The 26114-nt window shown below is 38.4% G+C and overlaps 1 protein-coding gene across 1 annotated transcript in view; it reads right to left on the bottom strand.

The window, feature by feature from the left end:
• Window positions 1–17433: 17433 nt before the first annotated feature.
• LOC150088671 (putative carbonic anhydrase 3) overlaps window positions 17434–26114 on the bottom strand; it is a 34690-nt gene continuing 26009 nt past the window's right edge. The window contains exons 5-8 of the mRNA XM_090370857.1: window positions 20310–20461; window positions 19987–20070; window positions 19198–19425; window positions 17434–17570 (exon numbers count right to left, since the gene is read on the bottom strand). Of these exons, the coding sequence (XP_090226983.1) occupies window positions 17439–17570; window positions 19198–19425; window positions 19987–20070; window positions 20310–20461 (596 nt within the window). The 3' untranslated portion in view covers window positions 17434–17438. The remainder of the gene's footprint in view (window positions 17571–19197; window positions 19426–19986; window positions 20071–20309; window positions 20462–26114) is intronic.

Here is a 26114-nt window from a genome sequence, read left to right as displayed (position 1 = left end):
TGTACATGCAAAAATTTGAATCGTGATGAGAGGGCTCACATAAACAGATAAAAGCAGCAGTTCAGCAGTTATCTGCAAATTATCGAATGGTAGGTGAGCACGATAGTTACAGACGTTCAATTTGTTTCATAGAGTGCTGCAGACAACGAAATGACCAATAGACAACATCTGGATGACTTTACCCATGGTCGAATAATTGGGAAGCTCGAGGAAGGTCGGCAGTGCAAGGAGTGTGGTTTCAGAGTTCGGTATCGCCCGTAGCACGTGCGTCGTCGGCCTTCAGAACGACAGGTACAGCTGTTCGAAGGAACAGTGGTGGTCGTCCAAGAAAAACAACGTCCAATGATGAACGCTATATACTCCTACAGGCCAAGAGGGACCGACACCAGACAGCGAGATCCATTGCAAACCAGCTGCACAGGAGCACAGGACGCAGGATATCGCGGTTTACTGTGGCCACGCGACTCCACAGAGGTTGACTGTTTGCCCAACGGCCAGTACGCTGTGTCCCTTTAACACCTGCCCATCGGAGACACAGTTTACAATGGTGCATCGAACACAAGGACTGAACAGCAGCGCAATGGGGTAAGGTACTCTTTATTGATGAGAGTAGATTCAGTCTCAGCAGCGATTCTGGACGTCAGCTAATATGGCGAGAGGTTGGTACACGGTATCACCCCGCAAACATCACTGAAAGGGATCGATATGGCGGTCGAGGTGCTCTCGGCTGGGAAGGCGTTATCTTGGATGGACGTATATAACTCCAGATACTGGAAGGCGGTACTGTAACCGGTGCATAACGTGCACCGGTTACAGTACTGAGGTTATCCTTCCCCATGTGCGTCTGTTCTGAGTTGCCACTGGCCCCGAGTTCGAATTTATGGATGATAACGCCACACCCCATCGCACTGCAGCTGTTGATATGCTTTTGGAAAGTTAGGACATTGTTCGTATGGATTGGCCTGCCCGTTCTACCGATCTAAATCCCATCGAACACATATGGTACACTGTGGGGAGACGCCTAGCGGCACGTCCACACCCACCAGAAAATGTTCACCAGCTGAAGATGGCGCTGACAGAGGGATGGACGATGTTACCGCAAGAACTTATCAACAACATTGTTCTAAGTATGGACAGGCGGTGCAAAGCTTACATCGACATTAGGGGTGGCCATATCTCCTACTGAGAACCACCTCTTACCTTTGTTCCATCTTTGGCAGTGATGCATCTGTATCATGGCAGCCAGTGCTATGTTGCCATTTTTGAATAAAGTCCCTCTGTACCGTTTTGTTTCCGTTGTTGTGTCGGTGTTATTTCCTTCATAATTTCTGTACCTCACGAGATTCGTTTGGTATGCTTTTCCCATACCCATACTGACCAAAAAGTGCGCATTACAGACACAGTATATTAACGCCTCATAGCCCTAGTTACTTTTTCACTTAGTGCTTTTTCACTTTTTCACTGTGGCCATAATGCACCTCCCGGCCACTCCTATGAGACGCTACAGGTGACAACCTGACTGGTCCTTAAGTTTTGCACACCAGTGTATTTTACGCTTTAGCAAATTTACAAAATAATGATTAAGGACTTGATTAAACGCAACTTTACAGTATTTCAGTTCAAGTTTTTAAAACGTAGAACGAAGACTTTTCTTTGGATGCCTGATGTGGAACTACCCAGAATGGGCTGTTTTGACCATATGACAAGCAATTGTCACACGGTTAGATTAGGTTATGTTTTGTGGTTTTTTTTTTTTTTTTTGTTAGTTGTTGGCACATCAGCTTCTGTGGCCATAATGCACCTCCCAAAGGTTTTGCATTTTACTCAGATCCAAGCCCGAAGCGGGATTCGAACCCGCGACCTTTGGGTTGCCAGGCAGGCACTTTATTCACCTGGCTAGCCCGGTTGGCTATGTTTTGTGTGTGTGTGTGCGCGCGCGCACACACTAAGTGAAAAAGCAACTAAGGCTATGAGGCGTTAATATACTGTGTCTGTAATGCGCACTTTTTTGGTCAGTTTGAATTTTGTTGGACAATAAAAAAAAATAAATAAAATAAATAAAAAAAACCCAAGTTTCCGGGGGAAGGAAATAAAAAACATAACCTTCGCCTGAAACTGATCAACCCAGCCAAACTGTGAATAAAGTCAATAAAATTTATTTATTTATTAATTTTAGAAATTCCTCATATAATTAACGGGATTCAAATCCAGGCCTTTCCACCCAGTCAGTGTAGGAGGACGGTGATTATAACTACAATGCTACAGCGAGGGCTAAATGTCACAAGAATTTTCCTTATACCGGTATAATTTCTGACAGTATCGATTCGAAAGTCACTATCCACTTGCTGCAGGTCTAAGTCGACCCGGAATTTATCTAGTATCTTAGGACTACATCTGAAAAGTGTCTGTGGAGTTCAGTGACAATATACTCCGAGTGCTTTCGCATGAAGTTTGCAATGACCGCTTTCAATTTTGCAATGTGTAAAGCAGTAGAAATTAAGAGATTCATTAGCTTTTAGGATTTGTATTCTGTGAGCGAGACGGTGTCGTTGATTTTGATAATATGTAGTTTTTGATGTAATATATTCAAAGTAATGCCGCCTGTTGATTCACTTCGGTACTCAGAGCTCCAAACCTCCTATAATTTTATCAATGAACAATTTCTTTTAGCAATTATTTTTTTATAAATGCATAATAATAAAAAGATGAAAAGTGTGTGACGGCCATGGTAGGGGACACGTTAGTCATGTTATGTTCACGTGACTATGGCCGATAACCTCAGGGGCTCACATCTGGTGAGTATGGGCGTGAAACACCCAGGGTCCTGAGCTGGATATCATCGTTCTTCTTTTTCTTGGTGATTCCCTTCTCTCTCTCTCTCTCAGGGTAATTCAGAAAATTTTATTTATTTTTTTTTGGCTGGTGCAGCATAAGCCTCAGGCTTCCTTGCACCATATGGCTAATAATAATAATAATAATAATAATAATAATAATAATAAGATTTCAGGGTGAACTTGGATATGTCTAAACATATCTCGTTAGTATTATCCCTATTCTACTAGGATTGAGATAATTATTCGAATAAGGGGATGCACAACACATTATTAGGTTAATAGGCAGATATTCATACTTCCAGGAGATATGTTTTTGACTGTACACTTCTTTAAAATGACGCTAAGAATGGCAGCAGCAGTGCTGAGCATGTGACATGCAAAAGGAAATTTGATTATAAAGCATCTACATAACCTGCGAATATTTATTAATACAATCACTCATGCATGTGATTCTGGAATTCAAATTATTCCCAAATTCATAAAAATTTACAGTCCACACTAGTCCACATAAACAAGCGCCCGTTATCAGTTTTCGCAATAGCTTCAGTTATGATGAAGCATCATTCTTACGCTTGAATGCACAAATGAGAGTATGACTATGATTATTTACAGCAAAGGCAATCAAGATGCAAATTGTCCTTTGATCTATAACTCAAAAAGTTCCACACCAGTAATTCAAATGGATAAATTACCCAAGTTTCATTTCGTAGAACTTTCTGAATCCAGATGTAGGCATTCACTGGTGGCTTCTCGAGTTAATGAGGAATCTTTACAGAACTCAATAGTCGAGAAAGGTCCTTTGCTGTTCTGAGGCACGCTGAAATCCGAGCTGTAGTCGTCAACGTGAGCAAAGATAATGTCCAGTGGATTTACAGAGGTGCGACGAGCCTCGAATATCTGCATTTCCTCAGTATTCGACTTGTTACTCACATCCGCTTCTACTGGTTTGGACCACACAGTTTTCAACAGATCTGCAAAGAGTTCCGAAGTTGGGCTGGACAGGTTTATCACGTAAGATGGCAGAGATGCCTGAGAGTCCAGAGATTTTGAATCAAACAAATGACACGCCGGGGACGATGGCTCAGTTAGCTGAGATGTTGATGATTCTAGTGATTTCTGATCACCCTCTTGTATACTACAAGAGGTGGAATTTCCTTCGTTTATTTTGGCACTTGCAGAATTAGTGAATTTCCTAATCAGTGAGTTGACCATTGTGTAGAAAGCAACGGTAATGAATGCACAGGCCACAAGAGTTTCGTAAGTACGGATCATCAAGTCGTAATCGTTTGCCGCATTCCTTACTTTAAGAGAAACACTTGCATTTTTTGTCTTTTCCGACTCCCGTGTTCTCTCGCTCTTTCGCGGAAACAGATGCAGCACATCGGGTCTTTTTTCTGCAGGGCGACTTCCATTTCTAGCCTCATGTTTGGCATCTATCCTGAACAAAGCCAATGGCTTCTCTGCTACTTTGGGATGACTTTCTTCATTCTCTTTATTCATAAAATTCTTAAATGTATCACTGTGAAAGCTTTTCACTAACATTTCCAACCGTTTGTTTGAATCCGCGGTAGATATCTCTGATTGGCCTTGATCTGGCTTGCTCAAACTGGAAAGATACATATTTTCCATTGCCTCCAAGGGTGCAGTTAATTTCTTATCTGGAATCTCTGCTAGGTATGAGGATGCCTCTGCAGTTCTTTCGGTTTTTTGAACTATGGGGGATAGATTTGTATGCTGTTTTAACGTTGGGACTTTTATTGAAAGATTTTCAATGGAAGATGTTCCATATTTCTCGGGAAACAGATAGGATAGGTTCCTCGTCGCTATGGGTATCTCTGTAACAGCAAATGCGTGATTCTTTAATAGACGAAACTTTCGCTTTTTATTGTTACTGCGCGATTTGTTTTTAATCTGTTTAGTGCCCGTAATGTGCCACCGTTTATGAGGCTTACCTGCCCGTGCTTGTAATTCTCTACTTGCACGATGTCTGGAGGACTGTGCAGCGATTGTTTTGTTTCTAGTTTCTCTTAAAGCTTCTGCATTTGTAATGTTACGAATATCAGTGACATTTTTGACAGCGAAAGATTTGGAAATACTTATCGGGGGCTTATGATGCCTTTCTCTACTTCTTAGAAATATCCTATGCGCTAGAGCTGATGGAAAGAACTCATTAAATTTCTTTTTGTTGTGGTCACTTGTTTCTCTTTCTAAACGGTGTTTGATACTTGATAACATTCGTTTGGCAATTGCAAAGCGACGTAGAAGCATGCGAGCAAGGGTGGAGTTTTGAGATTTCTCAGAGACACTGCCTACCTTTGTTACTGATGGTGCAAAATAATTCAAAACATGGGCCTGCTGTGGCTTCTTGTGGGCTCTCATTCGGAAATCAGCGCTCATTTCACTTTTCACCGAAAGATAAAACTGATTACACAGCACAAAAATGAGTATAACATACAAACACATCAGAACGCTACTCCAACCTCATGGCTGAAAAGCATTAAAATCAGCAATTGCACATTCATTGTTAACGTTTATTTTCAATTCTGGAACTATGAATAAATATTGACGACATATTGTTGAACCGCATGACGTCATATACATTAGTCATGGACTTGTTGAATTTTGGTTAGAGTATGAAATGTTCCAGATGAAAATTAATGGACATAGGTACGATTTACTATCAACATTGAAAAAATGTTACGACATACACTGAATAGCCATTTCATTAGATATGCCCACTCTCAATTCGGTGTATATCTTCATACACTGAATTGCGAGTAGTTGATATTGATCTTAACGGCCCCCAAGCGTACGCTCAAACACTGCATGCATATCATGCAGGTTTGAGCATGTATTCGCGGACCGATTTCCATGTTGTGCGGGCTGAAAACTCCAGAATAATTCAAGGGGAGAACCCTACTCCCTCCGTCTGAGAGTGACTAACTACAACCTCGATTGAAAAGGACTTTAGAAATTCCTTCGGCCATCGCAAACCTCTCCAAACGAGTGACGTATGGCAATGTGTGAAGACTAAGTTACCACGGAAGACAATGTCATAGGTTATCTGGAATCTGTTTCCGACCAAGCGCATCCCTTCATGGCCGCACTGCATCCATCTGCAAATGGGTTCTTTCAACAACATAATGCGCCATCTACAAGGCCACAATTTCACGTAACTGGTTCCAGGAACATGGGAGTGAATTCGGCCTACTGCAGTGACTTCCCCCGTCACCAGATCTTAATCCAGTTGAGCACCCATGAAATGAGGTGGAACGAGCTCTTCGCAGCAGATCCACAACCATCCAATTTACAACTGCGGGAAGCTATTAAGTCAGCATAGACCAGCACCTCCTAGCACGCTCTCGATGCCTTGCTGAGTCCATGCCACGATGAATCCAGAATGTTCTGAGAGCTGGGGTGTGTGTGTGTGTGTGTGGAGGGGGGAACCTACACACTATTTGGTAGGTGTACCTCATAAGTAACCACATAGTGTATTAAAAACATGAGTTCAAGAATGCCCAATTAAAAACAGTGTCTTTCTATTCTTCATTGAAATTAATTACCGCTAAGGATTTTTCTTATACAAAATTAAACTATTAAAGTCCACCCAGTTTGTAATGCAACAAAATTATTTTTCCTCCGTATGGATCGAACTGGAATAATGTATTTACAGACATGCTACACACAAACCTATTTTGGGACATATATTGCTCTGTCTGATTGCAAAATATCGTTTATGCTTGTTTAAATTGTTATTCAATTTGAATGCTGGATATTTCATTATTTATAGGGTTACCAACTTCTAACGGGGATGACCTCCTACGTCTCGAAACTAAATGTGACTACTACTTACTCAAATAGTGAATGGAGCAATGTATGCAACAGGCCAGTAATTTTTTAAGTAGCATTTCTAACGAAGTGCATGCATCTGCTACTAGAGGCCAGACGCCTTCTGCTTCCTCCTCCCTTCCTTCCTTGGGTCTCCCTCTTCAGTTAAATGGGGTTCAATGCTGATTAAAAACGGTAATGTTGTGTTAAGCGTCAAGGAAACTAAGGCCTGGGGCGTTTACACGAGACCGACTAACTCAGCCACTTTGCCAAAAAGATAAAAGTTTAGGGATCCACACAACTCAGAAAAAGTTTTTCCCTAAAATTTTTCTGAGTTTTCCAGAGTACTTAATTCTTCTCCCTAAATCTTTGAAATTATTTTATAAAATAAATAAATTAAATAAACAAAATAATAGCAATAATAATCATTCCCTCTTCCAATTTCCCCATAACTGTACCATCTACATCTTTATTCTTCTAAAATTTTATTTCAAATTGTTAATATTTGACATATTTCGAATATTCAAACATTTCATTTTAATAATCGAACTCTACTTACAGAAAAAATGCAATTACAGTAGACTCTCGATTTTCCGGGACAGATGGTAAAAAATAATTCCCGGATAATCAATTTCCTGGTTAATCCAAAAATACAGGAAGTCCCCGACATACGTAAGAGTACGTTACAGGTCTTCTTCCGTAAGTTGAGTTTTACGAATCGGGAATGACTGATATAATACTGCTACTATATCCCTGATATGCTAAAATTACAAAAAAACACATAACATCCTCAGAAGAATGGAGAAAAATAGTTATATATTTTAATTAGTTCAATTAAAACTTTATCTGGGGCCAGAGGTGACGTAGCCGGAGTGGAACATAAGAAAAGAAAACATAAAAGGAAGAAAAAACGCATGTACTGTAAAAACTGATATGTGTTTCGTAGCCTTGGTTATTATAGTTGACTTCATTGGTGCCGATCTCTTCACCGCTTCTCGTATTCTGTCTAACGTAACGTTAGATCTAAGAATAAGAATCTCGTGTAAGAATAGTATCTGGCGCGATTCCAAGGAGGAGGAAGCGCTAAGAAAATCATACTTCAGAGGACAGTTCTCATTCAACTTTTGTTGTTGGTTGCAAAAATTCTACACTTTACAAACCTTTACTTTTCATTAATCAATATTAATCGGTTGAGAAGAGACCAAAATGTCTTTCCCAATATTTGAAAAAAAGTAATTAAGGGCCCGAGATGACTCTTTCTATGACCATTAAATTAGTAATAGCTGAAAATGGATACATAATTAAGATTTTCCCCTGATTTTTATAATTTTCAAATCCCTGAGTTTTCCAGGTCTGAGGGGTGGAAAAAGTCTATAAAAGTTCCTCGTGTCACTGACGGAATTCGAACGACAGTAAAGGCGAATGCGCTATCGCAAAGATCCCAATTACGGAGAAAAAGAGAAGTATAGAAGGTGGAAAAAACTGTGAACTAATAATAAAATATCTATATTTTTAAATTACCAAGAAGGTACACGATACTACCAATGCATGTGATAAACCGGAAAGGCATTCCGATCAATAAGAGCCCTGCAGATATACCCCCCCCTCCCCACTTCCCAATTCCCATTTGATTTTATATGGAAAAATCGTTAAGTGATGCGAATTTTAAGCATCCAGAAACATTAGCTGTAATGACCTTTAACGGTATTCGTAAATATGCTTCTCGGTTTAAAAAGAAACAACTGAAATTTGTTTAATGTATGAACCGCAAGGTTAATAACACATTTAATTCAATCTTTAACATATTTTAAAATGATGAAATTTAACTGTACATGTGAATTTAAGAGTTGATATTCTAATAAAGAATGTCTAAGGAAGTTCAGCCAAATGCTTAAGATAAAACATACTAGCAGCATATTAATTCAATAAACTTGGAAAATACATAATACAAATATCTACCTGTCATAATTATTTTAAATACTAATTACGATAATTAATAACAATACTAATGAACTATATATTATATGGTATGAACTATATAATGGTTTTAACATCAAAACTTAGGCAATTTTGATGTTAAAAGCATCCAAACTTCAGAATAGAGAACGTCTTTAACTTTTTCTTGAGCCTTGTTACAATAAAATGCCATTACAATAAACTTCAAGTTAATTTTCAGTGATATGCATGAATATCACTGAAAATTATTTTTAAAGAACCATCATTTGTTCAGCTTCTGATGTACTTTTCTGATGTGTAGCAGAAGCTTTATTTTACTTAAACAGCGTCTTTAATATCTAAAAAAATTAAATAAATAAAATGACAAAATTTTATTTATTTTAAAAATATCTCTTTTAAAATTGTTTTGAATGCATATTTTCTAAGACTGCAGAATCGATTAAAATTTTAATAAACCCCCGCATTTTAAAATATTGTACAATTGATACAACTTACTATTACTTTCAAATATTAATTTAATGTTTAACTTTTTTTTTGTTCATTAATAGGAAAATTCGATTTTAATGCAAATTCATAATGTGTGAGGTAGATTACTAATTCTCAAAGCCTATGACATTGGAAGCCATTAAAGCTATTTGGCCTGAACCTCAGATAGCTTTTCAAATATATTTTTACTTGAATTTTGTTTAATAAAATTTTTTGTTAAATAAAAAAATATATTTTTCCTTAATTAATAAGGTTAGGTGCGTCAGCCACCTTGTGTAAAAAATTCCCTGAGTTCGAATCCTGTTATTGACGAGATTCGGATGATGATTATAACTGCTATGCTAACCATGAGGGTTCAGTAATTAGTACACTTAGTATTTAGTAATATTAATATTGGAGAATGATGCAAGAATAAAGTGACCAGAGGTCCCGGATTTCAGTCATTTTCCCCGCATTGTAAACTGTCGGGGAAAATGTCCCGGATTGGACATGCAGCCTCCATACTTAATGGCAAACATAATGCAAATCGTTTGTATTATGTTTGCCGGGAACCAATGATACAACGGAAAGTTTTTTCGATAGTGAATAAGCTGTGGATGCCAACAAAAACACAGCTGACAGTAGAAAAGCTGAAAGCAATACAAGTTAAGTACAATTTTGCTAATTCTTGTGAAGAATTTTACAAAGAAATAGCAAATAAGGAAGAATTATTAAGAAAAATTCACTCAGCAGAAAAATATATTTCTCTTGTTTTTATTATTAAAAGAAGTATGTACATGTATGTATTATTATTTTTATTATTATTATTTCTCAGAAAAAACCTAACCGTTTTTCACTAAACAAAAATGAAAATCGATTAAAAACATGACCACTCTAATAAGTGTTTTTTTTTTTCCTTCTAATTACAATTATTTTTCTCAGTTCACATCCTTCGCGCAACCTTCTGTTCGTTACGTAGCATAACACGAGTGTTACCGTATGCTGAATTTCAGCTTTTCTGTGAAAAATAAAAAAATAAAAATAATAATAATAATAAAAAATATATATATATACAGGTAGTCTCAAAAATACACAGCATAACTTCAGGAATGAGTTCCTCATATGTAGACAATAAAAATATTTTATAACAACATAGTTCCGGAAATGCTTGGTTTCCGAGTTTTGAAGGTCTGTCTACACTGAACTGTTCACATCACCTTATAGTAATTGTTCAAAATGTCCACCTTCTGCCTGAATACAGGCCTCACATCGACGTCTCATGGACTCGCGAAGACGATGCCATATTCCTGGCATGTTTCGTATTGTCTCACAGCCTGCCACAATTCGATTGCGGAAAGTTTCCACATCAGCTACCGGAGTCGAATACACCAATGACTTTAAGTGGCCCACAAGAATCTGTGAACATCGCTAAGGCAGGAAAGTGAGGAGTTGTATCACACTGCTACAAGAACCACTGGCAGAACATTACTCCGCAGGGTAATCTGCTGGTGACAAGGCCTGTACCCCGTTGCAGATGGTAAGGATACAGTTGGTGTTCTCGCAACACTCTCCAAATAGTCTAACGTTGAACAGCCAGTTGCACTGCTATTCTGCGTGTGCTGATTCCAGGAGTGGCATGCACAGCATCCAAAATCTCCTCCTCTACTTCAGGAGTCGTAGATCTTGGCCGTCCTCTGTCGGCAGCACGGGGTGTAAAGGCGGCGATGGATCCATGTTCACAAAGGCGGTGATGGATATCTTCAAACGTTTTCCTGTCTGGACATCTTCGTTCTGGGAACCTTTCGTGGTACAAACGACGACCCTCCAGAGCATTGCCGTCCGCCAAATCGTACATAAAGTGCATATCCGCTTGCTCCTGATTTGAGTACATGGTCGGAATGGAAAACCACCAGATTCTGTCAATACCTTGTGATGAAGGAAATCACCTGCGGGAGATAAGACATTCCGGTTAATAACTCGGGAACCGAGCATTTCCGGAACTATGCTGATATAAAATATTTTTATTGTCTACATATGAGGAACTCATTCCTGAAGTTATGCCGTGTATTTTTGAGACACCCTGTATACACTGATGTTCAAAGAAAGTGCATCATCTAGGAATTTCACATTTCTAACCCTTTTTTGCGATGGTATGCTACATTAATTACTAGCATCACAAATAGAAATATAAACAAAAGATATTTATTAATGGCAAAGCTAAGTAATATTTGATAAGTAATAAAATATTCCAAAATGAGCATTTGCAACCTTTATACAACAGTTTTAAACACGACGATTATGGCTGAAATGTTATCAGAAGCCCTCGATTTGCTTCAGTTTATCATTTTAAATGGAAAACAAAATGAAAAGTTCACCGGGTGCAAAGTAATATTGTCATCAGGGCCAGAGACCCTGATAACAGCAGCACACCGTCGATGGATTGACAAGATCAATTTCTGAAGATAATCAACTGATAGTTCGTGGTTCCAAACACGAATTATGGCTTCCTGAAGTTCACGAAGGGTCATCGAGTGGAATCTGGAGACTGCAGATTCCACACGAAGCCAACAGTTCTCTATAGGATTCAGGTCCGAGCTGTTTCCTGGCCAGCTAAAAGTTGTAATGGAGCATTCTTCCAACCATTTTTCACCTGTAACAAATGTAAACACATTACTGTCGTACCTCTAATGCAGAAATGAAGCTAAAGTAACTAACAGAAGCACTTCTGTAGTTACTTAACTTACACTTTTCGCCCGATGACAATAAGCAGAATCGTCCTGATGCAGTTACTCGGCAGGTTGAAATGGTCTTTAATGGTTGGCAGCAATTTGCCTTCCAATAGCCAGGTATCCATTGGAATTTAAGGAACTTTTTATAAACTGGAGGTGATACGAACTGCACCCCCATATCATTCGGCTGGTAGGGAATTTCACTGTAGACACCATACCACGTTTACAGTGAATCGTTTGTCTCCCATCAGAGCCATGCAGGTTGAATTTTTTCTCATCCGAGAAAATAACTGACTTCCACTGCTCTGTGGTCCATTTTATATGCTCCTTACACCAAATTAATCGGGCCTTTTTCATTTTTTGTGAGGAGGGACTTTTTCTTAGGACGGGCTAAAAGTCCATTTTTGAAGAGGTGTCTTCTGACTGTTACTGCACTTGAACCACTCCTGTATGTTCTTCCCATTCTTTTTTCAGCTCAGACGAAGAAGCTTTGCGGTTTTTAAGGCATAAGCGCTTCAAAACGCGGTCCTGTTTTGGTGTAAATTCGTTTGCGTCCGGTTCCTTTTTTCCTATCAGCAGAACCAGTATTCTTGAGTTTGGAAGGAAATGCACTCACTGTCGACTGATTACAAGACACTATAATGGGAAGAGCATCCTTCTGCATGTAAAGAAACAATAGCATGCTTTCTTCGTGGCGTCAACTGCACGTAACTCGCCATCCTGACACAAGCAAGGAATAACTACATCTCTTGCAGAGCGTGCTTATAAAGCTGATGCAATATTACGTCATCACCGACACGTGTCAATCTTATCCGATGCAATCTGCCATATACTTACGTTATTCGGAGGACGATTACAATTTTAAGGGGTGTTGCACTTTCTTTGAACACGAGTGTATATATATATATTTTAAGAAGTTTGATATTTTATTTTATACGTTTAGTTCGAAGAAGTCAATATATTTAATATATATTTTGTATGTAAATATTTTTTATATATAAAAATTTAAAAAAAAATGCAACTGTTTCTGCGAGGAGGTTTGAAAAATTCCCTCCCCCCAGACGTCCCGCATTGGATCTGGTCACTTGAAGAAGCAAGCTTATACAGCATCAACCAAAATGCGGAAGAACACCACCCACCTCATCTTTCTTCTATGCCCTCATCAATCCCCTCTAATAATTTGTCAAATCCTTCCTTAAATTTATTCATACTGTCCACCGCCATAACATCAGATGGAGGTTTGTTCTATGAGTTTGTACCGAAAAAGGCTAGAAAAGCATTTGTAAATAAAAAAATATACACCGAATTATGGCTCACGTTTTTGTGTTTTATTATGTTTTCATCTATCTTCATTTTAGGTGGCTTAGCAATAGGCGCTTTACATATAAAATATATGTGAAGCACCTATTTGTCTTCACTATGTCCGTCTCTCCGCATGTAATAACTCGACTGGGAGTAGAGTTATTATATGCGGAGAGACGGACATGTATTTTCATGAAATTTTATATTTCGCTCTTTTGGAATGATTTGTCATAACTCCCCAAATTTCATTAAAATTGGATCAATAGAATTCTTAAAATTATTTATTTTTCCTCACACATATCACACAGACTGGCCTTCTTTGTACGTTGTAGCGGAAGTAGTGGATATCGTAGTTCCTTTGCCGTGCGTTAATTAGAGGAAAAGTCGTTTGCTTTTTGCTCGTGTTTTTTTTTTTTTTTTTTCTTTTTCTTTTTTTAAAGTTACGAATCATGAATTACTATTTGCTAACACGCCTGAAATATAACACACTGCGTACGTTAACTGACTTGCTTATTATAGCTTCGGGGCTTCAAAAGCTGGGCCTCACCAGACCTGCTGTGAGTACGGTACAGTACTTGCTAATTCTAATGCTCCCGAACGGCTTGTGGAAAAATTCTAGAGCGAAAGACACCAGGCCTCCTTTTATGGTTCCACATCTGCTTTTCGGATGAGATATCTTCTTCCATTTAACGTTTTTTTTTTTTTTTATTTTGAAAATTTCTACTGACAAAAAAAAAAAGGAAAAGAAAAGGTACCTGTATGCAAATTTGCCATCTCGTAGACATATCATCCGATTTTTTTTCCCTATGTGCGTGTATAAATGTGTTGGTACGCTATAGTACTGCGCCTTGTGTGTTTATTCTTTTTAGTGCTATACCACTGCGTACCGCAGGGAGAGAGAGAGAGAGAGAGAGAGAGAGAGAGAGAGAGAGAACATACTTTTTTTTAAAGCACAATCATTCATAAATGTGGAAATCGTAATAAAGAGTGCTCTGCCGCGTTCTTTAAAACTTTTTTTTTTAAACTTCTTTCCATAGCTGTATTTTCAATATGCTGTATTCATGGTATTGCTCATTTTTTTACATAAAGTTCTTTTTATGTAAAACTCGACTGGGAGTAGTCAAATTTCATAGGTATATTTTATTATTAGTTTTGTGATTAGTATAATTTTTATATGCGAATCACAAAGCACTAATAAAAGTCGTTCAGGACCTGGAAATATTTTCGTTATAGTGAAATTTTGCTATAACAGTATTCGTTGTAACGATATTTTACTGTAGCTGTAGGTGTTTCACAAAAGTTTTCCGTTAAAAAGAAAATTAAAAATTCCTACTTGATAATTACCGAAGTTAATGATGTCTCAAAGAAATTTCTTACCTGTTGTCTTCCGTAAAAATACTGCATCAAATAAACATTCTTTCCATTTATATCCATGTATATCATGGTAAAAGGTTAAAGATCCACTCAGAAATTTTTAAATCAGAAAGTCACTGTCACCGTATTTACCGAACAGAATTGACCTTGGCCAAAGTCACTAAGAGCAGACGATCCTGGTTTCACTTTTCAGAGTAAGCAGCTTAATTACATAAACGTTCCAAACTTCCACAAATGAATATGTAATACTACATTGCATGTCATTACAAACATACAAACTTAATAGCGCACAAAGGTAATATAAATTACTAATTTCTCATGCAGTAATATTTTTTAAAAACAACACTTTTCAAAATTGCCACCTTACATTCTTCACCAGCAACTTGTTTACTCCTGCTGCAAAACTTAAGTAGCACTAGCGCCACAGCGGCCAAAATCTCAAGCGCACTTAAAACAGATACTGTATACAATCGATTAAAAAAAAACTGTATTATTTATAATTATATATATAATGTGTTTTTAATAATAATAATAATAATAATAATAATAATAATAATAATAATAATAATAATAAAGAAAAGCTATGCGTTAAAAGTCAAAAATTAAAATAAAACAAAAACATATGCTTTTGGGAGTCTTTCCCTCACCCTGTTGGAGAATTCTCGCTCCTTTAATGGAATATTCCACAACAATCTTATTGAAATGTTTTTATTTCTATTTTCTCTTCCACATGAGTTATATATGTATATATAAATTCGCTTTATTTCCCAAATAAAAGTGAACTACAGGCAACCCTGATACATCTACACACATGGGTTTGCATATAAAAATACAAATCACATAAGTATATGGTATAAGCTATAACACACAAAAATGTTCTGGAAAAATAAAGGGAAAGGCTATGGACACCACCGATCTCCACACATGTTGAAATTAAGCAGTATTGTATACACTTTCGTAGTATACATGTTTCGTAGGGTCATTTTTCCACACTTGATAGATTTGATCCAATCATCTTTCTTTTTAGCAGTAAAATAACTCTCCCAACACTCTTCAGTTGTTACTGACAATTTCTGATTTGTTTGAATGTGCACTTTCATTTAAATCTACACTGGTGTGCAAAATTTAAGGACCAGCCAGGTTTTCACCTGTAGCTTCTCATAGGAGTGGCCTGGATATGGGAAACGCATAGCAAAGAAACGTCGTGAGGTACAGAAATTATGAAAGAAACAACACCGACACAACAACAGAAACAAAACGGTACAGAGGGACTTTATTCAAAAATGGCAACATAGCCCTGGCTGCCATGATACAGATGCATCACTCCCAAAGATGGAACAAAGGGAAGAGGTGGTCCTCAGTAGGACATATGGCCACCCCTAATGTCGATGCAGGCTTTGCACCGCCTGTCCATACTCAGAACAATGTTGTTGATAAGTTCTTGCGGTAACATCGTCCATTCCTCTGTTCAGCGCCATCTTCAGTTGGTGAACATTTTCTGGTGGGTGTGGACGTGCTGCTAGGCGTCTCTCGGGATTTTCATTCCACAAAAAGGGCAAACTCTAGTTAATCTTTCTCTCTCTCTCTCTCAACCCACTGCAGGTTTCCATCCTGCAGTGGGTTGATAACGGCTGCAGTTTACTTTTTTTTTTTTAATGATAGGCATAAAAAGCTCTTAAAAATTATTGGTTTGTACCACAGGGGCCTTAACTAAGTACAGTTTAACTGTACTTAGTTAAGGTAAGCTAAAAGGAAAGCTAAAATACCCTTGTACTTTAGCTTTCCTTTTAGAGTAGAGACAAAAGTAAAGTACAGTACATGGAAAGTTAAGGTTTGGCGTGTGCGTTGAGCGCCAAAAGCAACTAAAGGCCGCCTTTAGTTGCTTTTATACAGTACATGATTTAAAGTAAAGTAAAAATAAAATACATCGTGGACCAGTGTATACGTTTTGAAAGGCCACGCTCTTCTGGGCTAGTTTTTCTTTTAGGCAGCCTATGGGAAAATACATATTGATGAAAATTGCTGTGTCGACGTTCTAAAAACATCCAGTAAAGTTCTAAAAGGCATTATACGGTAAACGTGTTTAATGAATAGTAACTTTAGTTTGTTTCATGTACCAATCTTGAAACTTATAAATTGGGTAATCCATCTATTATTATTGATGAGTCGCTAATCTTGTTCACGAATAGTAATTAGACAATTCCACGACCTAACAAATTTCTCGCTGTAACTGAAGCTTGGTAAACACTTACGGCTCTAAAATGAAATCTTCTCCTGCACTAAAGTTACTTTAGCGAATGGCTAGTCTGGGAACTAAAGTTTCATATTCTCCGGTGGTTTTCTTATTTCCTTATACATAGCCAGAAAATGAGTGGTGCTGGATAATGTATTGCTCGATTCAGAAAGTTAGACTGTAATGTTAGAAACATAGTGCGTTCCATTTTGGTTTTAAAAATCCTCTGATGAGATAAGATCTACATTGGTCGCTTTTACATACTTTCAGATACCAGGTTTTCAATTCTTTAAGTATACTTTTAAAATATAAGTTAATGACAGTCATCAGTTTCGCTTTGTCGCCAGATATAATTACAATGTTTTTTTATGTCTTTGCCTCGTTTATGATTTTTATGATACTGGACAATAAAATTTTACATTAGCAGGTAGAGCCATGTTGATTTGCGCGTACACAGACCTGTGTACAAGTATATACGAGTATAACGCAGTGCATGTTTTCTCAGAGTCAATACCCTGATTTTAAGGAATAATTTTCATGATTTTATTTGAATACTTCCATATAGTACAAATGCTATTGAGGGAGACGCCGAGTTATTTGACCCTAGCCAATCGATACAGTAAAGGGAAATAAACTATTCACAAAAGAAAACCGACAGAATTTTTGCAATAATTTTTTAACTCTGTTTTCTTTTAAAAATTTTGCTTTCTTCGTGAATCAACATTCCTCGACTGTCTGCAGAACTTTGCGGCCGTTGAGCGGCTGGGCTGGTCGGAAGTTATTGACTAGAGATTTCATGGGGTATCTCCCCGTTCCTCCTGTTTCTTTCAGTGATCGAAAAGCATCCATCTGAAAAGAAAAGAAAAACAAAATAAAAAAGTGAACTCCATATTGAATTTTATTAATTAAACAATTCAAGTCTGGGCACTTATCAAGATTCTTTGACCTGCCAACCAGTGAATAAGTGCACGAAAGACACTGGAATGTATACACTGGAATGTTGTAGACGAAAATAAATATTCACTAGTAAAAAAGATGAAATTTTTTGGGTCTGGAAGATCTAAAGTTTGAACTTCTAACTACAGCTCGAGACATTCGTGCAATAGCAGGAGGAAATGGTCGTCGGAGTTTACGGCTGTTTTCTCAAGTGGCATTGGGCCAAATAAATGGCCAGGTAGGAATAAAATAATGATTGAAAAGAGTTCATAAGCATCGAGAAGGCTGGTTACCTCATCCCGCCATCAGACACTAGAGGAACTGGAGTCTGGAGCTGCGAAAGCCACAGGAAAACGTGTAAATGTTTCCACAACGCGCAGATTGCTGCATGCCACGAATTTTCAGGGAGGAGTTTCAGCCCACAAATCTTTGATAACAAAAAGAAATACGACTCGTATAGCGCACACTGAACCTGGACTGTGGATCAATGAAAATGTGTCCTGTGGAGAGATGAATCACACCATAGGCTCTTCAAATCTGATGGATATGTTTGGGTGTGGAGAAGGTCTGGAAAACGCTTACTACATGAAAGTGCTTCCACAACTGTGAAGTTAGGAGAAAATGTTATGATCTTCGGCGGTTTCTCTTGATATAGACTAATTCCTCTATAGCAGGGAGAAAATCAACAGGCAGTTTACTGGCGAGTGGCTTTGAGTCGTCTGTTGTTTTTCTGTCTACAATAGTTGCAGTGCACGGAACTATGAATGCTGCATTCTGAACTGATGTTCTGGATCATTCTGTGTGCCTTGTATTACGCCAATTTATGGAAGCTGCCTTACACCTAAAATAACAACGCTCCATGTCACAGAACAAAGATCGCAATGTTTTATTTTTAGTTAAAAAAAAAACATCAGAACACTGCGGTATCTAGCACAGAGCTCCAATCTCAACCCAAATGATCATCTTTGGGAGGGACTGGAATGCAGAATTTGGTAGTGATCAAGACTGCCTTTTTCATTAGTGAAGCTCAATTTTTTTAAAGGGAATAGAGTCCAATACTGCCAACCTGATGGACAATACCATAAGCTGTGCTTTTGGTAGAATAGCTATGCCCAAATGTTACGTCTAATCATTTGGTACTTACCTGTTTGTGGAAGCTGTGCTGTCAAATGCTACCAGAAATCAGTAGAAATTCATCCGTCGCGGATGAATTTCTGATGAATGCGTCGCGCACTGAAGTATATTGACCTTTATTGCTACAGGAACATAGACAACATAGCAATAATACACGGGACAGTAAGAGGCTTGTGGTTTAACAGAAGAAAAATAATAATAAAATGAAGGTATTCAGCAATATACTTAGCAAAAGCCATATGGCCAAAGGTGGGTTAACACGCTATTAATGCCTTTGAATAAAAACATGTCTTATTCATAACTACAGATGTCATGGGACATCTGTAGTTATGACAGGATATAGGATAGCGTATGTACATTATAGTAAGGTAAGTCAAAATGCTACGGCTAATCGTTTGGTACTTACCTGTTCGTGTCCTATAGAAGCTGTGCTGTCAAATATCGTCCATGTAACGCCCTCTGAACATGGAGGAGTTGTCAGCGAACCCTGATACCGGAAATATGATGCTGTATCTTCTGGAAGTAAATCTTGCAGGACAATAGCCTCAGGCAATGTAGTTATCGCTCCTTGAAACTGCACGTGAGTCAGGGCTTGAATGAGTGGCTCAAATTTCATGTTTGCTACAGGACCCAGCTACAAAACAAAGAGAGAGAGAGAGAGAGAGATCAATATCGAAAGACGTAAGATGAATACAGTGAGTAAAATAATAAAATAAAATGGTCGATAAGTTAACTTTTTAAAATTAATTTCAACGCATGCCGGTTGATAAATCTTCAAAAATAGCTTTATAAAATGCTAAGATGGGCACAATTACAAGTCTGAGTACTTTCATAATTCATCATGGCATCAGAATGTTAAATCCAATGAGAACCGGCGTATAAAGTTTGCATGTATTGGATAAACTTTTGACAAACACATATACAGCATTTAATCTTGTTTTAGTTGCCAAATATTGGAGTTCGGCCATTTTAAATTCCGGAAATTCTTGGCGAACACCAGGACTCAAAATTTAAATCTTTCAAAATCTTGTTTTATATTCCAAGGATCGGAATTAAAAAAAAAAAAAAAAAAAAAAAAGGTTGATAAACACTGCCTTACGTAAGTGTACGTAAGGCAGTGTTTTTCCATGAGGTACGGCAAATTATCCTTTTAATTAATCCTTTTTGTAAGACTGATGTTTACTCCATAACTTACTTCAAACAAAACGGCAAGAACTGCAAGATTTGCCTGGACGGTTTTCTTTAAAAATTTGCTGGCTTTTTGATGTACAAGATGCATCTAAATAAAGAGGAAAAACAGAATTAAAATTACGATACCAGGTTTAACAAATTTACCATTCCTGCAGTACTATAGACAGCACAGTTAAACAAAGACGATTTTCGATAACTATAGACGGTACAAATTCTTACTAATATAACTTTCTACATTTAATTTTCCATAAAAATACATTACTTTTATATATTAATCGCAAACAAATGTTTAAATCTAAATTCTACTATAATTTTCAAAGTACCAACCTCTAAGGGATAAGAATTTCCTTCTATGGTATGCTCGGAACCATGATCATTGCTATCTCCCCAATGGAAATGAAGCTGAAGAAATTTGTAAGCTGATGTTAAACCACCATTCTTAATTGTAGGTACAATATTGCCAGTCGGGGACAGTTGCACTATTAAAAGAAATATATTCGAATGATTAAAAAAAACATCTCTATTCCAACAAAGTTAATGATAATCAATATAAAGTCATTAATGAATAAATTTTTACGTCGTTCATATTTTTTACATATTCTACCTCTCCACGGCTGAGGAGAACCAACATTGTTGTATATTCTGATACAAAACTGTTCGAAATAATTCTCAAAATTTTATGCTCAGCAATGCTGTGCATAAAATTATGTCGCTTTTAAGTTGAGTTTTTCTACTGATACAATTTATTCATTTGTGGGTAACGTCTTTCCACTGAAACAGAAGTTCAAGGAAGCTAAAAGCATAGAGTAAAGTTGGGCAAGTGCAGACAGTACATATGCACTGCATTATTTAATAATTCTGCCGGCATGTGGAACGTCATATTTTAATACTCTGGATGGATTCCAATATGGCGGATGATTCTGAATGAGAATTTCAAATGAATTTCTCTATTCAAAATCACCACTGGAAATTAAGCAATGCTACAATCCAGCTAGTATATCTGGTGATTATATGTTTATAAAATACATTAGGATGTTAAACGTGGTTTTATCAAATTTATATACGAGGATTATCAAAAAGTAGTGGCAACACTACTGTGTACATGCGTTTATAAGCAGGAATCAAGTACTGTAGACATGAACGGAATTAAAATGGAAAATGGAAAAATTCAAGAAGCGGAAAGCTCTTCAAGGATCCCTGCGCCCAACACAGTAGATATAACCAGCGTCCTCCCAACTCCAAGCGGAAAGGGCCAATTTCGAATAGTGTCACTGACGCGAGGAATTTTTATGGGCATTCTTAACAGTGTTGTTCAGTTAGACGGCCTAAGAAGAAGGTTAGATGGTTTTTCCTCCAGCAAACAGGACAATCAATCACAAAATACATGAAATTTACACACACAATGTGCTGAAAGAACAGAATTCATTGGATATCTGGTTCCTGCACAACGCGACGTTGTCACCCCTCTCGCTAGTGGACGAACTCACCGCTTGGTAGGTATATATGTACACTGCATTCATGTAGACGGTAATTCGATGTCAGTATAGATAAATGTCCTGAGTTAACCGACTTTGAAAGACGGATGATAATGGGTGCCCGACGCATGGGTCACTCTATTGCAGAGGTGGTGCAGAAATTGCACTATCCCCGTTCAACAGTATTATTATTGTTGCTCTTATATTATTTCTCCCTGATTGGGGGATTCCACTCCATGACGGGTACTACTACCCGTCATGGAGTACCAAGTACACAAGGTGGTTGTAACGTCTGGTGTTACTATTGGTCGAGGAAATCTCTGAGTATCCGACAGGTGTTCAGGATTGCGACTTTCTGAGTTCCTTGTAGGTGTTCTCTGGGAGACCTATTGCTGCTAGGCTTCTAGTGTAGATTCTTTGGTACCATACCGGTGGTTAACACGATGATAGGGATGGTCGATACTTCTTGCATATGCCACATCTCCTTGACCTCATGTCTCAGGTTCTTGTACTTCCTAATTTTTTCCCCATGGGTTTTCTGAACATTGCTAGTGTTGGGCACCGCTATGTCAATCAGGTAGGTTGCCTTTTTCCATCTTGTCCACAAGGGTTATGTCGGTCTGTTGTGTGGGATGGTCTTGTTCGTTATTACGGCGCGGTCCCAGTATAGCTTGTGGGTTCGGGTCTTTTTTACTGCCTGGGGTTCGTACTTGTAGTATGGTACACTTTCTTTGGTCAACTGGTATTTCCTCGCTAGCGTCTGATGTATTATCCTTTCTATCTGGTCGTGTCTATGAGTGTACTCAGTCTGGGTGATCACCTTACACCCCGCGGTGATGTGTTGGATCATTTCTGATGCCAGGTGGCATCGTTGATATGTGTCATCTGACATTCCGGGCTCCTTAATAATAATAATAATAATATTATTATTATTATTATTATTATTATCAGTTTATTTAACTAACACCCCTGTACAGACATTATCTAGGAGGGTGGCTAATACAGACATCCTACAACAAATTAGACGGCAACATTGAAAATCAGAAAATACATAAGAATAAATAAATCAATAAATACATAAGAATAAATAAATCAATAAATACATAAGAATAAATAAATCAATAAATACATCAACAGTCACTTAACACAAAAATCGTTCATTACAGATGATCAAGAGTTCATAGGCACAAATTCCACAGAAATGTACACTCTCCTCTTCATTAAATTTGTTGAGTAGTATATAAGTTTGCTACTATCAGCTTCCTGTAGGTTTTGTCATGGCAGTGCCTGTTCGGGTCGATTTTGAATTCTCTAAAGAGCTCCAGAGTATTGGCAGGAAACATCCGCCTTAATCCCTCCGTGTGATGTAGAGCGCTTCGGAGACTAGAGGGTAGTAGAGCCGGGTGCCAGGGCATGGCCTGACCACAAGAGATTATCAATATGTGGGGCATCTAAACTCCCAGTCAGAAGTTGTGCAAGAGTGCTGATGTTACGCATGGTGACCATCTGTATCCATGGAGCTACGTTTAAGTTTGTATACAGTATGGATTTTGAAATTGTAAAGGGCGGAATTCCTGGCAATCCTATTTAACCACCGGAGCACCCAGTATTCCACGCTGAGAAACTTCCTAATATAGGAGTTGGGGCATAAGACTAAATAACTGAGGCATAGAGGGAAACAGGAACAATACATATTCGGATGTATTGGGTCATTAGTTGTTGATTCCGAATCCCAGTTATCTCCTATCTTATAGCCTAAATGGCAGCGAGATTTTTTGTTCTGGTGTTCTGAAAGTGCCTTTTAAAGGTAAGGCTCTCATCCCACGCCAATCCAAGGTCAGTGTACGTGCAGACTTTCTTAATCTGTGCTCCATTTATAGATAACTCAATTCTGTTCTTTATCTTCTTATTTGTTATTGTCAGTTGTGCTGACTTGTCAGAGGTTTAGCCATAAACCTATTTTACCTAAGTATAAATGCAGTTCATGAAGCTGAACGTTGGCGTGGGAATTGACGTCGGACACAAGAGCGAGTTCGCTAGAGACAACAAAATACTTAATGTCATCGGCGTATGAAATAAAACTATGATTATGCGATAGAAAAGGTTCCAGAGCGGCCGCGAAAAGCAGAGCTGATAAAACACCTCCCTGAGGGATTCCCCAAGTGAGGGTGTATTCTGCACGGAATTCTTGATGTTGTACAATTAGGTTTCTTGGCTTCAAAATGGTCTTGATAATCTGTAATAGTTTGCTTCAATGCGGAAGTAAACTGAGAAAATATTTTCAAGGACAGATAAGGAAACATTATCAAAAGCTGCCTTAATGTCAAGGAATATGATTTCAATTTGAGCCTTTTCATTTAAAGTTTGTTGTACTCTGAAGAGAGTCTCCAACAAATTAGTAATAGTGGATCTTCTTTGTATTACAGTATGGAGGTGGGCACGCAAAACACTGTTGGATTAAAGCAGGGAGGATGGCTTTGTCAAAGAGTTTTAAAAGCGAACAACTGATCGATATGGGCCGAAAGTCTGAAGGGTCTTTAGGGTTATTCTTTTTTGGCAGCGGCTTCACTTAGTAGTGATTCCAACAGTATTAAGAATGTATCGGAACACGCTATTTCCGGAATAACATCTCGTGGACAGCGCTGTGGGCGGAGAAAGGTGGTGGATGAACGTGGTCGTCAATGTCTGTCTCGCATTGTTTCAGCCAACCGGAGAGCGACAGTGGCACAAATCACCGCCGACTTCAACGAGGGAGGTGCCAGAAACGTCTTTACCAAGAAGATCAGGCGATCATTAGCCGCAATAGGTTATGGGAACCGCCGACTCACCAGAGTCCCATTGTTAACATCACGACACAGGATTCTATGCCTCAACTGGGCGAAAGAACATCGACACTGGACTTTGGATGATTGGACAGGGGTCTCCTGGTCCGATGAGTCCCACCAGTTATTTCGAGCGGATGGGAGGGTGCGTATCTGGCGGAAATCGCACGAAGCTATGCACCCGTCATGTCAACAAGGAACTGTTCAGGCAGGAGGACGGTCGGTAATGGTCTTGGGCCTGTTCAACTAGCACACGTTGGAACATCTAGCACGTCTAGACGCATCTCCAAACGGTCCAGATTACGTTCGGAGATGTGTCTCCTTCCCGTTCATCCTTGCAAACCATCTGCATCCCTTCATGGTCATCGCGCACCCACAGGGCAATGGACTCTTCCAGCAGGACAATGTGCCTCCCCACAGAGCTGTGGTGACTAGAACATGGTTCGAAGAGAATTCCGCAGATTTTACCGCCATGGAATGGCCTTCCCGTTCACTAGACATAAACCCTGTGGAACATCTTTGGGATGCTATGTTCCGTTCGAGCTTTGGATCCTCCACCCAGGAATGCGACGGAATTATGGACAGCGGTGCAGCAAGCATGGATGGAAATACCTGTGTAACGCTTCGTGGACTAGTGGAATCAATGCCTCGCCGTGTGACTGTCCTTATCCGGCGAAAGGTGGGCCTACCCATGATTTCTGTCCATTCAGTGTATATATAAGTTGTTGTTCTTGAATTAGAGTTTTAGGAGCATCAGTGACTAAGGCCATATTGCTCCTATATACTGTCTGTTCTGAGGTGGATTTTCTGTTTGCTGGACGAAAAACAGAGTTTCCTGGAGAAAAAAACATGCTACCCTCGCTTGAGACTGACTGACCCAGCTACGTTGTGAAAAAGGCCCATAAACAATTTCTGACGTCATTGACGGGATCCGAACTCGGAACCGCCATTCTCCCCACACCCGGTGTGGGGAGAGAGGACGGCGGTTCTACTAACTGTGCTACCCACGAGGCGTATATACAAGACATGAAACAGATTCCAGAAAGTATAGCCTCAGATTTAAAAAGAGGAACAGTACCTATCTGTGGAAGAAGTAAAGAAACTTTTGACTCAGTTTCTTATGATCAAACCTTGAAGCAAACACAAATCAAATCATCGCAGCGATCGGAGGGCTGATCGGAATTACACAAAAAGAAAGACTAAATGAAAAGATACCTATCATTCAATCAATAAACGCAATTCATGATCCTTTACTTTCATTTGTCAGATGTCTGGTGATCCGACTGTAGAATTTGAATCTATTGACCAAGAGGAATGGAATTAAAGCAGAATAAAAAGAGATTATGTACAGCGATTATTGAAAGAGCTGCGTGACGAAAATAAATTTTGTGAAAAACAGGATATGACAGGTTTAGGAAAACATCACATAACTCACGCATGTAAAAGCATAGTTGCATGTCTACTTAATTTAATGGAAAATTGCGAGAGGTCACCTGCAGATTTAAATGTAAAAAAAAAAAAAAAAAAAAAAAAAATGGAATAAAAGCATATTCAGTCGAATTCTAGGGGTTTAGTTTAACAATCTCTGCTTTTCTGCGGTCTTTCGTTGCACTGTAATTCAATGAAACTTTTGGAATTTGATCGAACATGATTATGGAGGAGTGACTTCACGCCAGTTTTCCATTAAATTATGTAGATATGCGGCTAAGTTTATACTTGCTAGTGAATCATTTGATATACAGGATATCCATAAACTTCTGTTCCTATTTTCAAAAGGACATACAGCAATCGAGGCTTATGTAAATTATGAAACTCCAAAAGTTTATGTTCTTCAA

This window comes from Mastigoproctus giganteus, chromosome 3 (genome assembly GCF_048544385.1).
Source record: "Mastigoproctus giganteus isolate SK-2022 chromosome 3, ASM4854438v1, whole genome shotgun sequence".
Classification (NCBI taxonomy): domain Eukaryota; kingdom Metazoa; phylum Arthropoda; class Arachnida; order Uropygi; family Thelyphonidae; genus Mastigoproctus; species Mastigoproctus giganteus.
The sequence above is the reverse complement of the archived record's forward strand: the minus strand, read 5'-3'. Positions and strand labels throughout refer to the sequence as shown.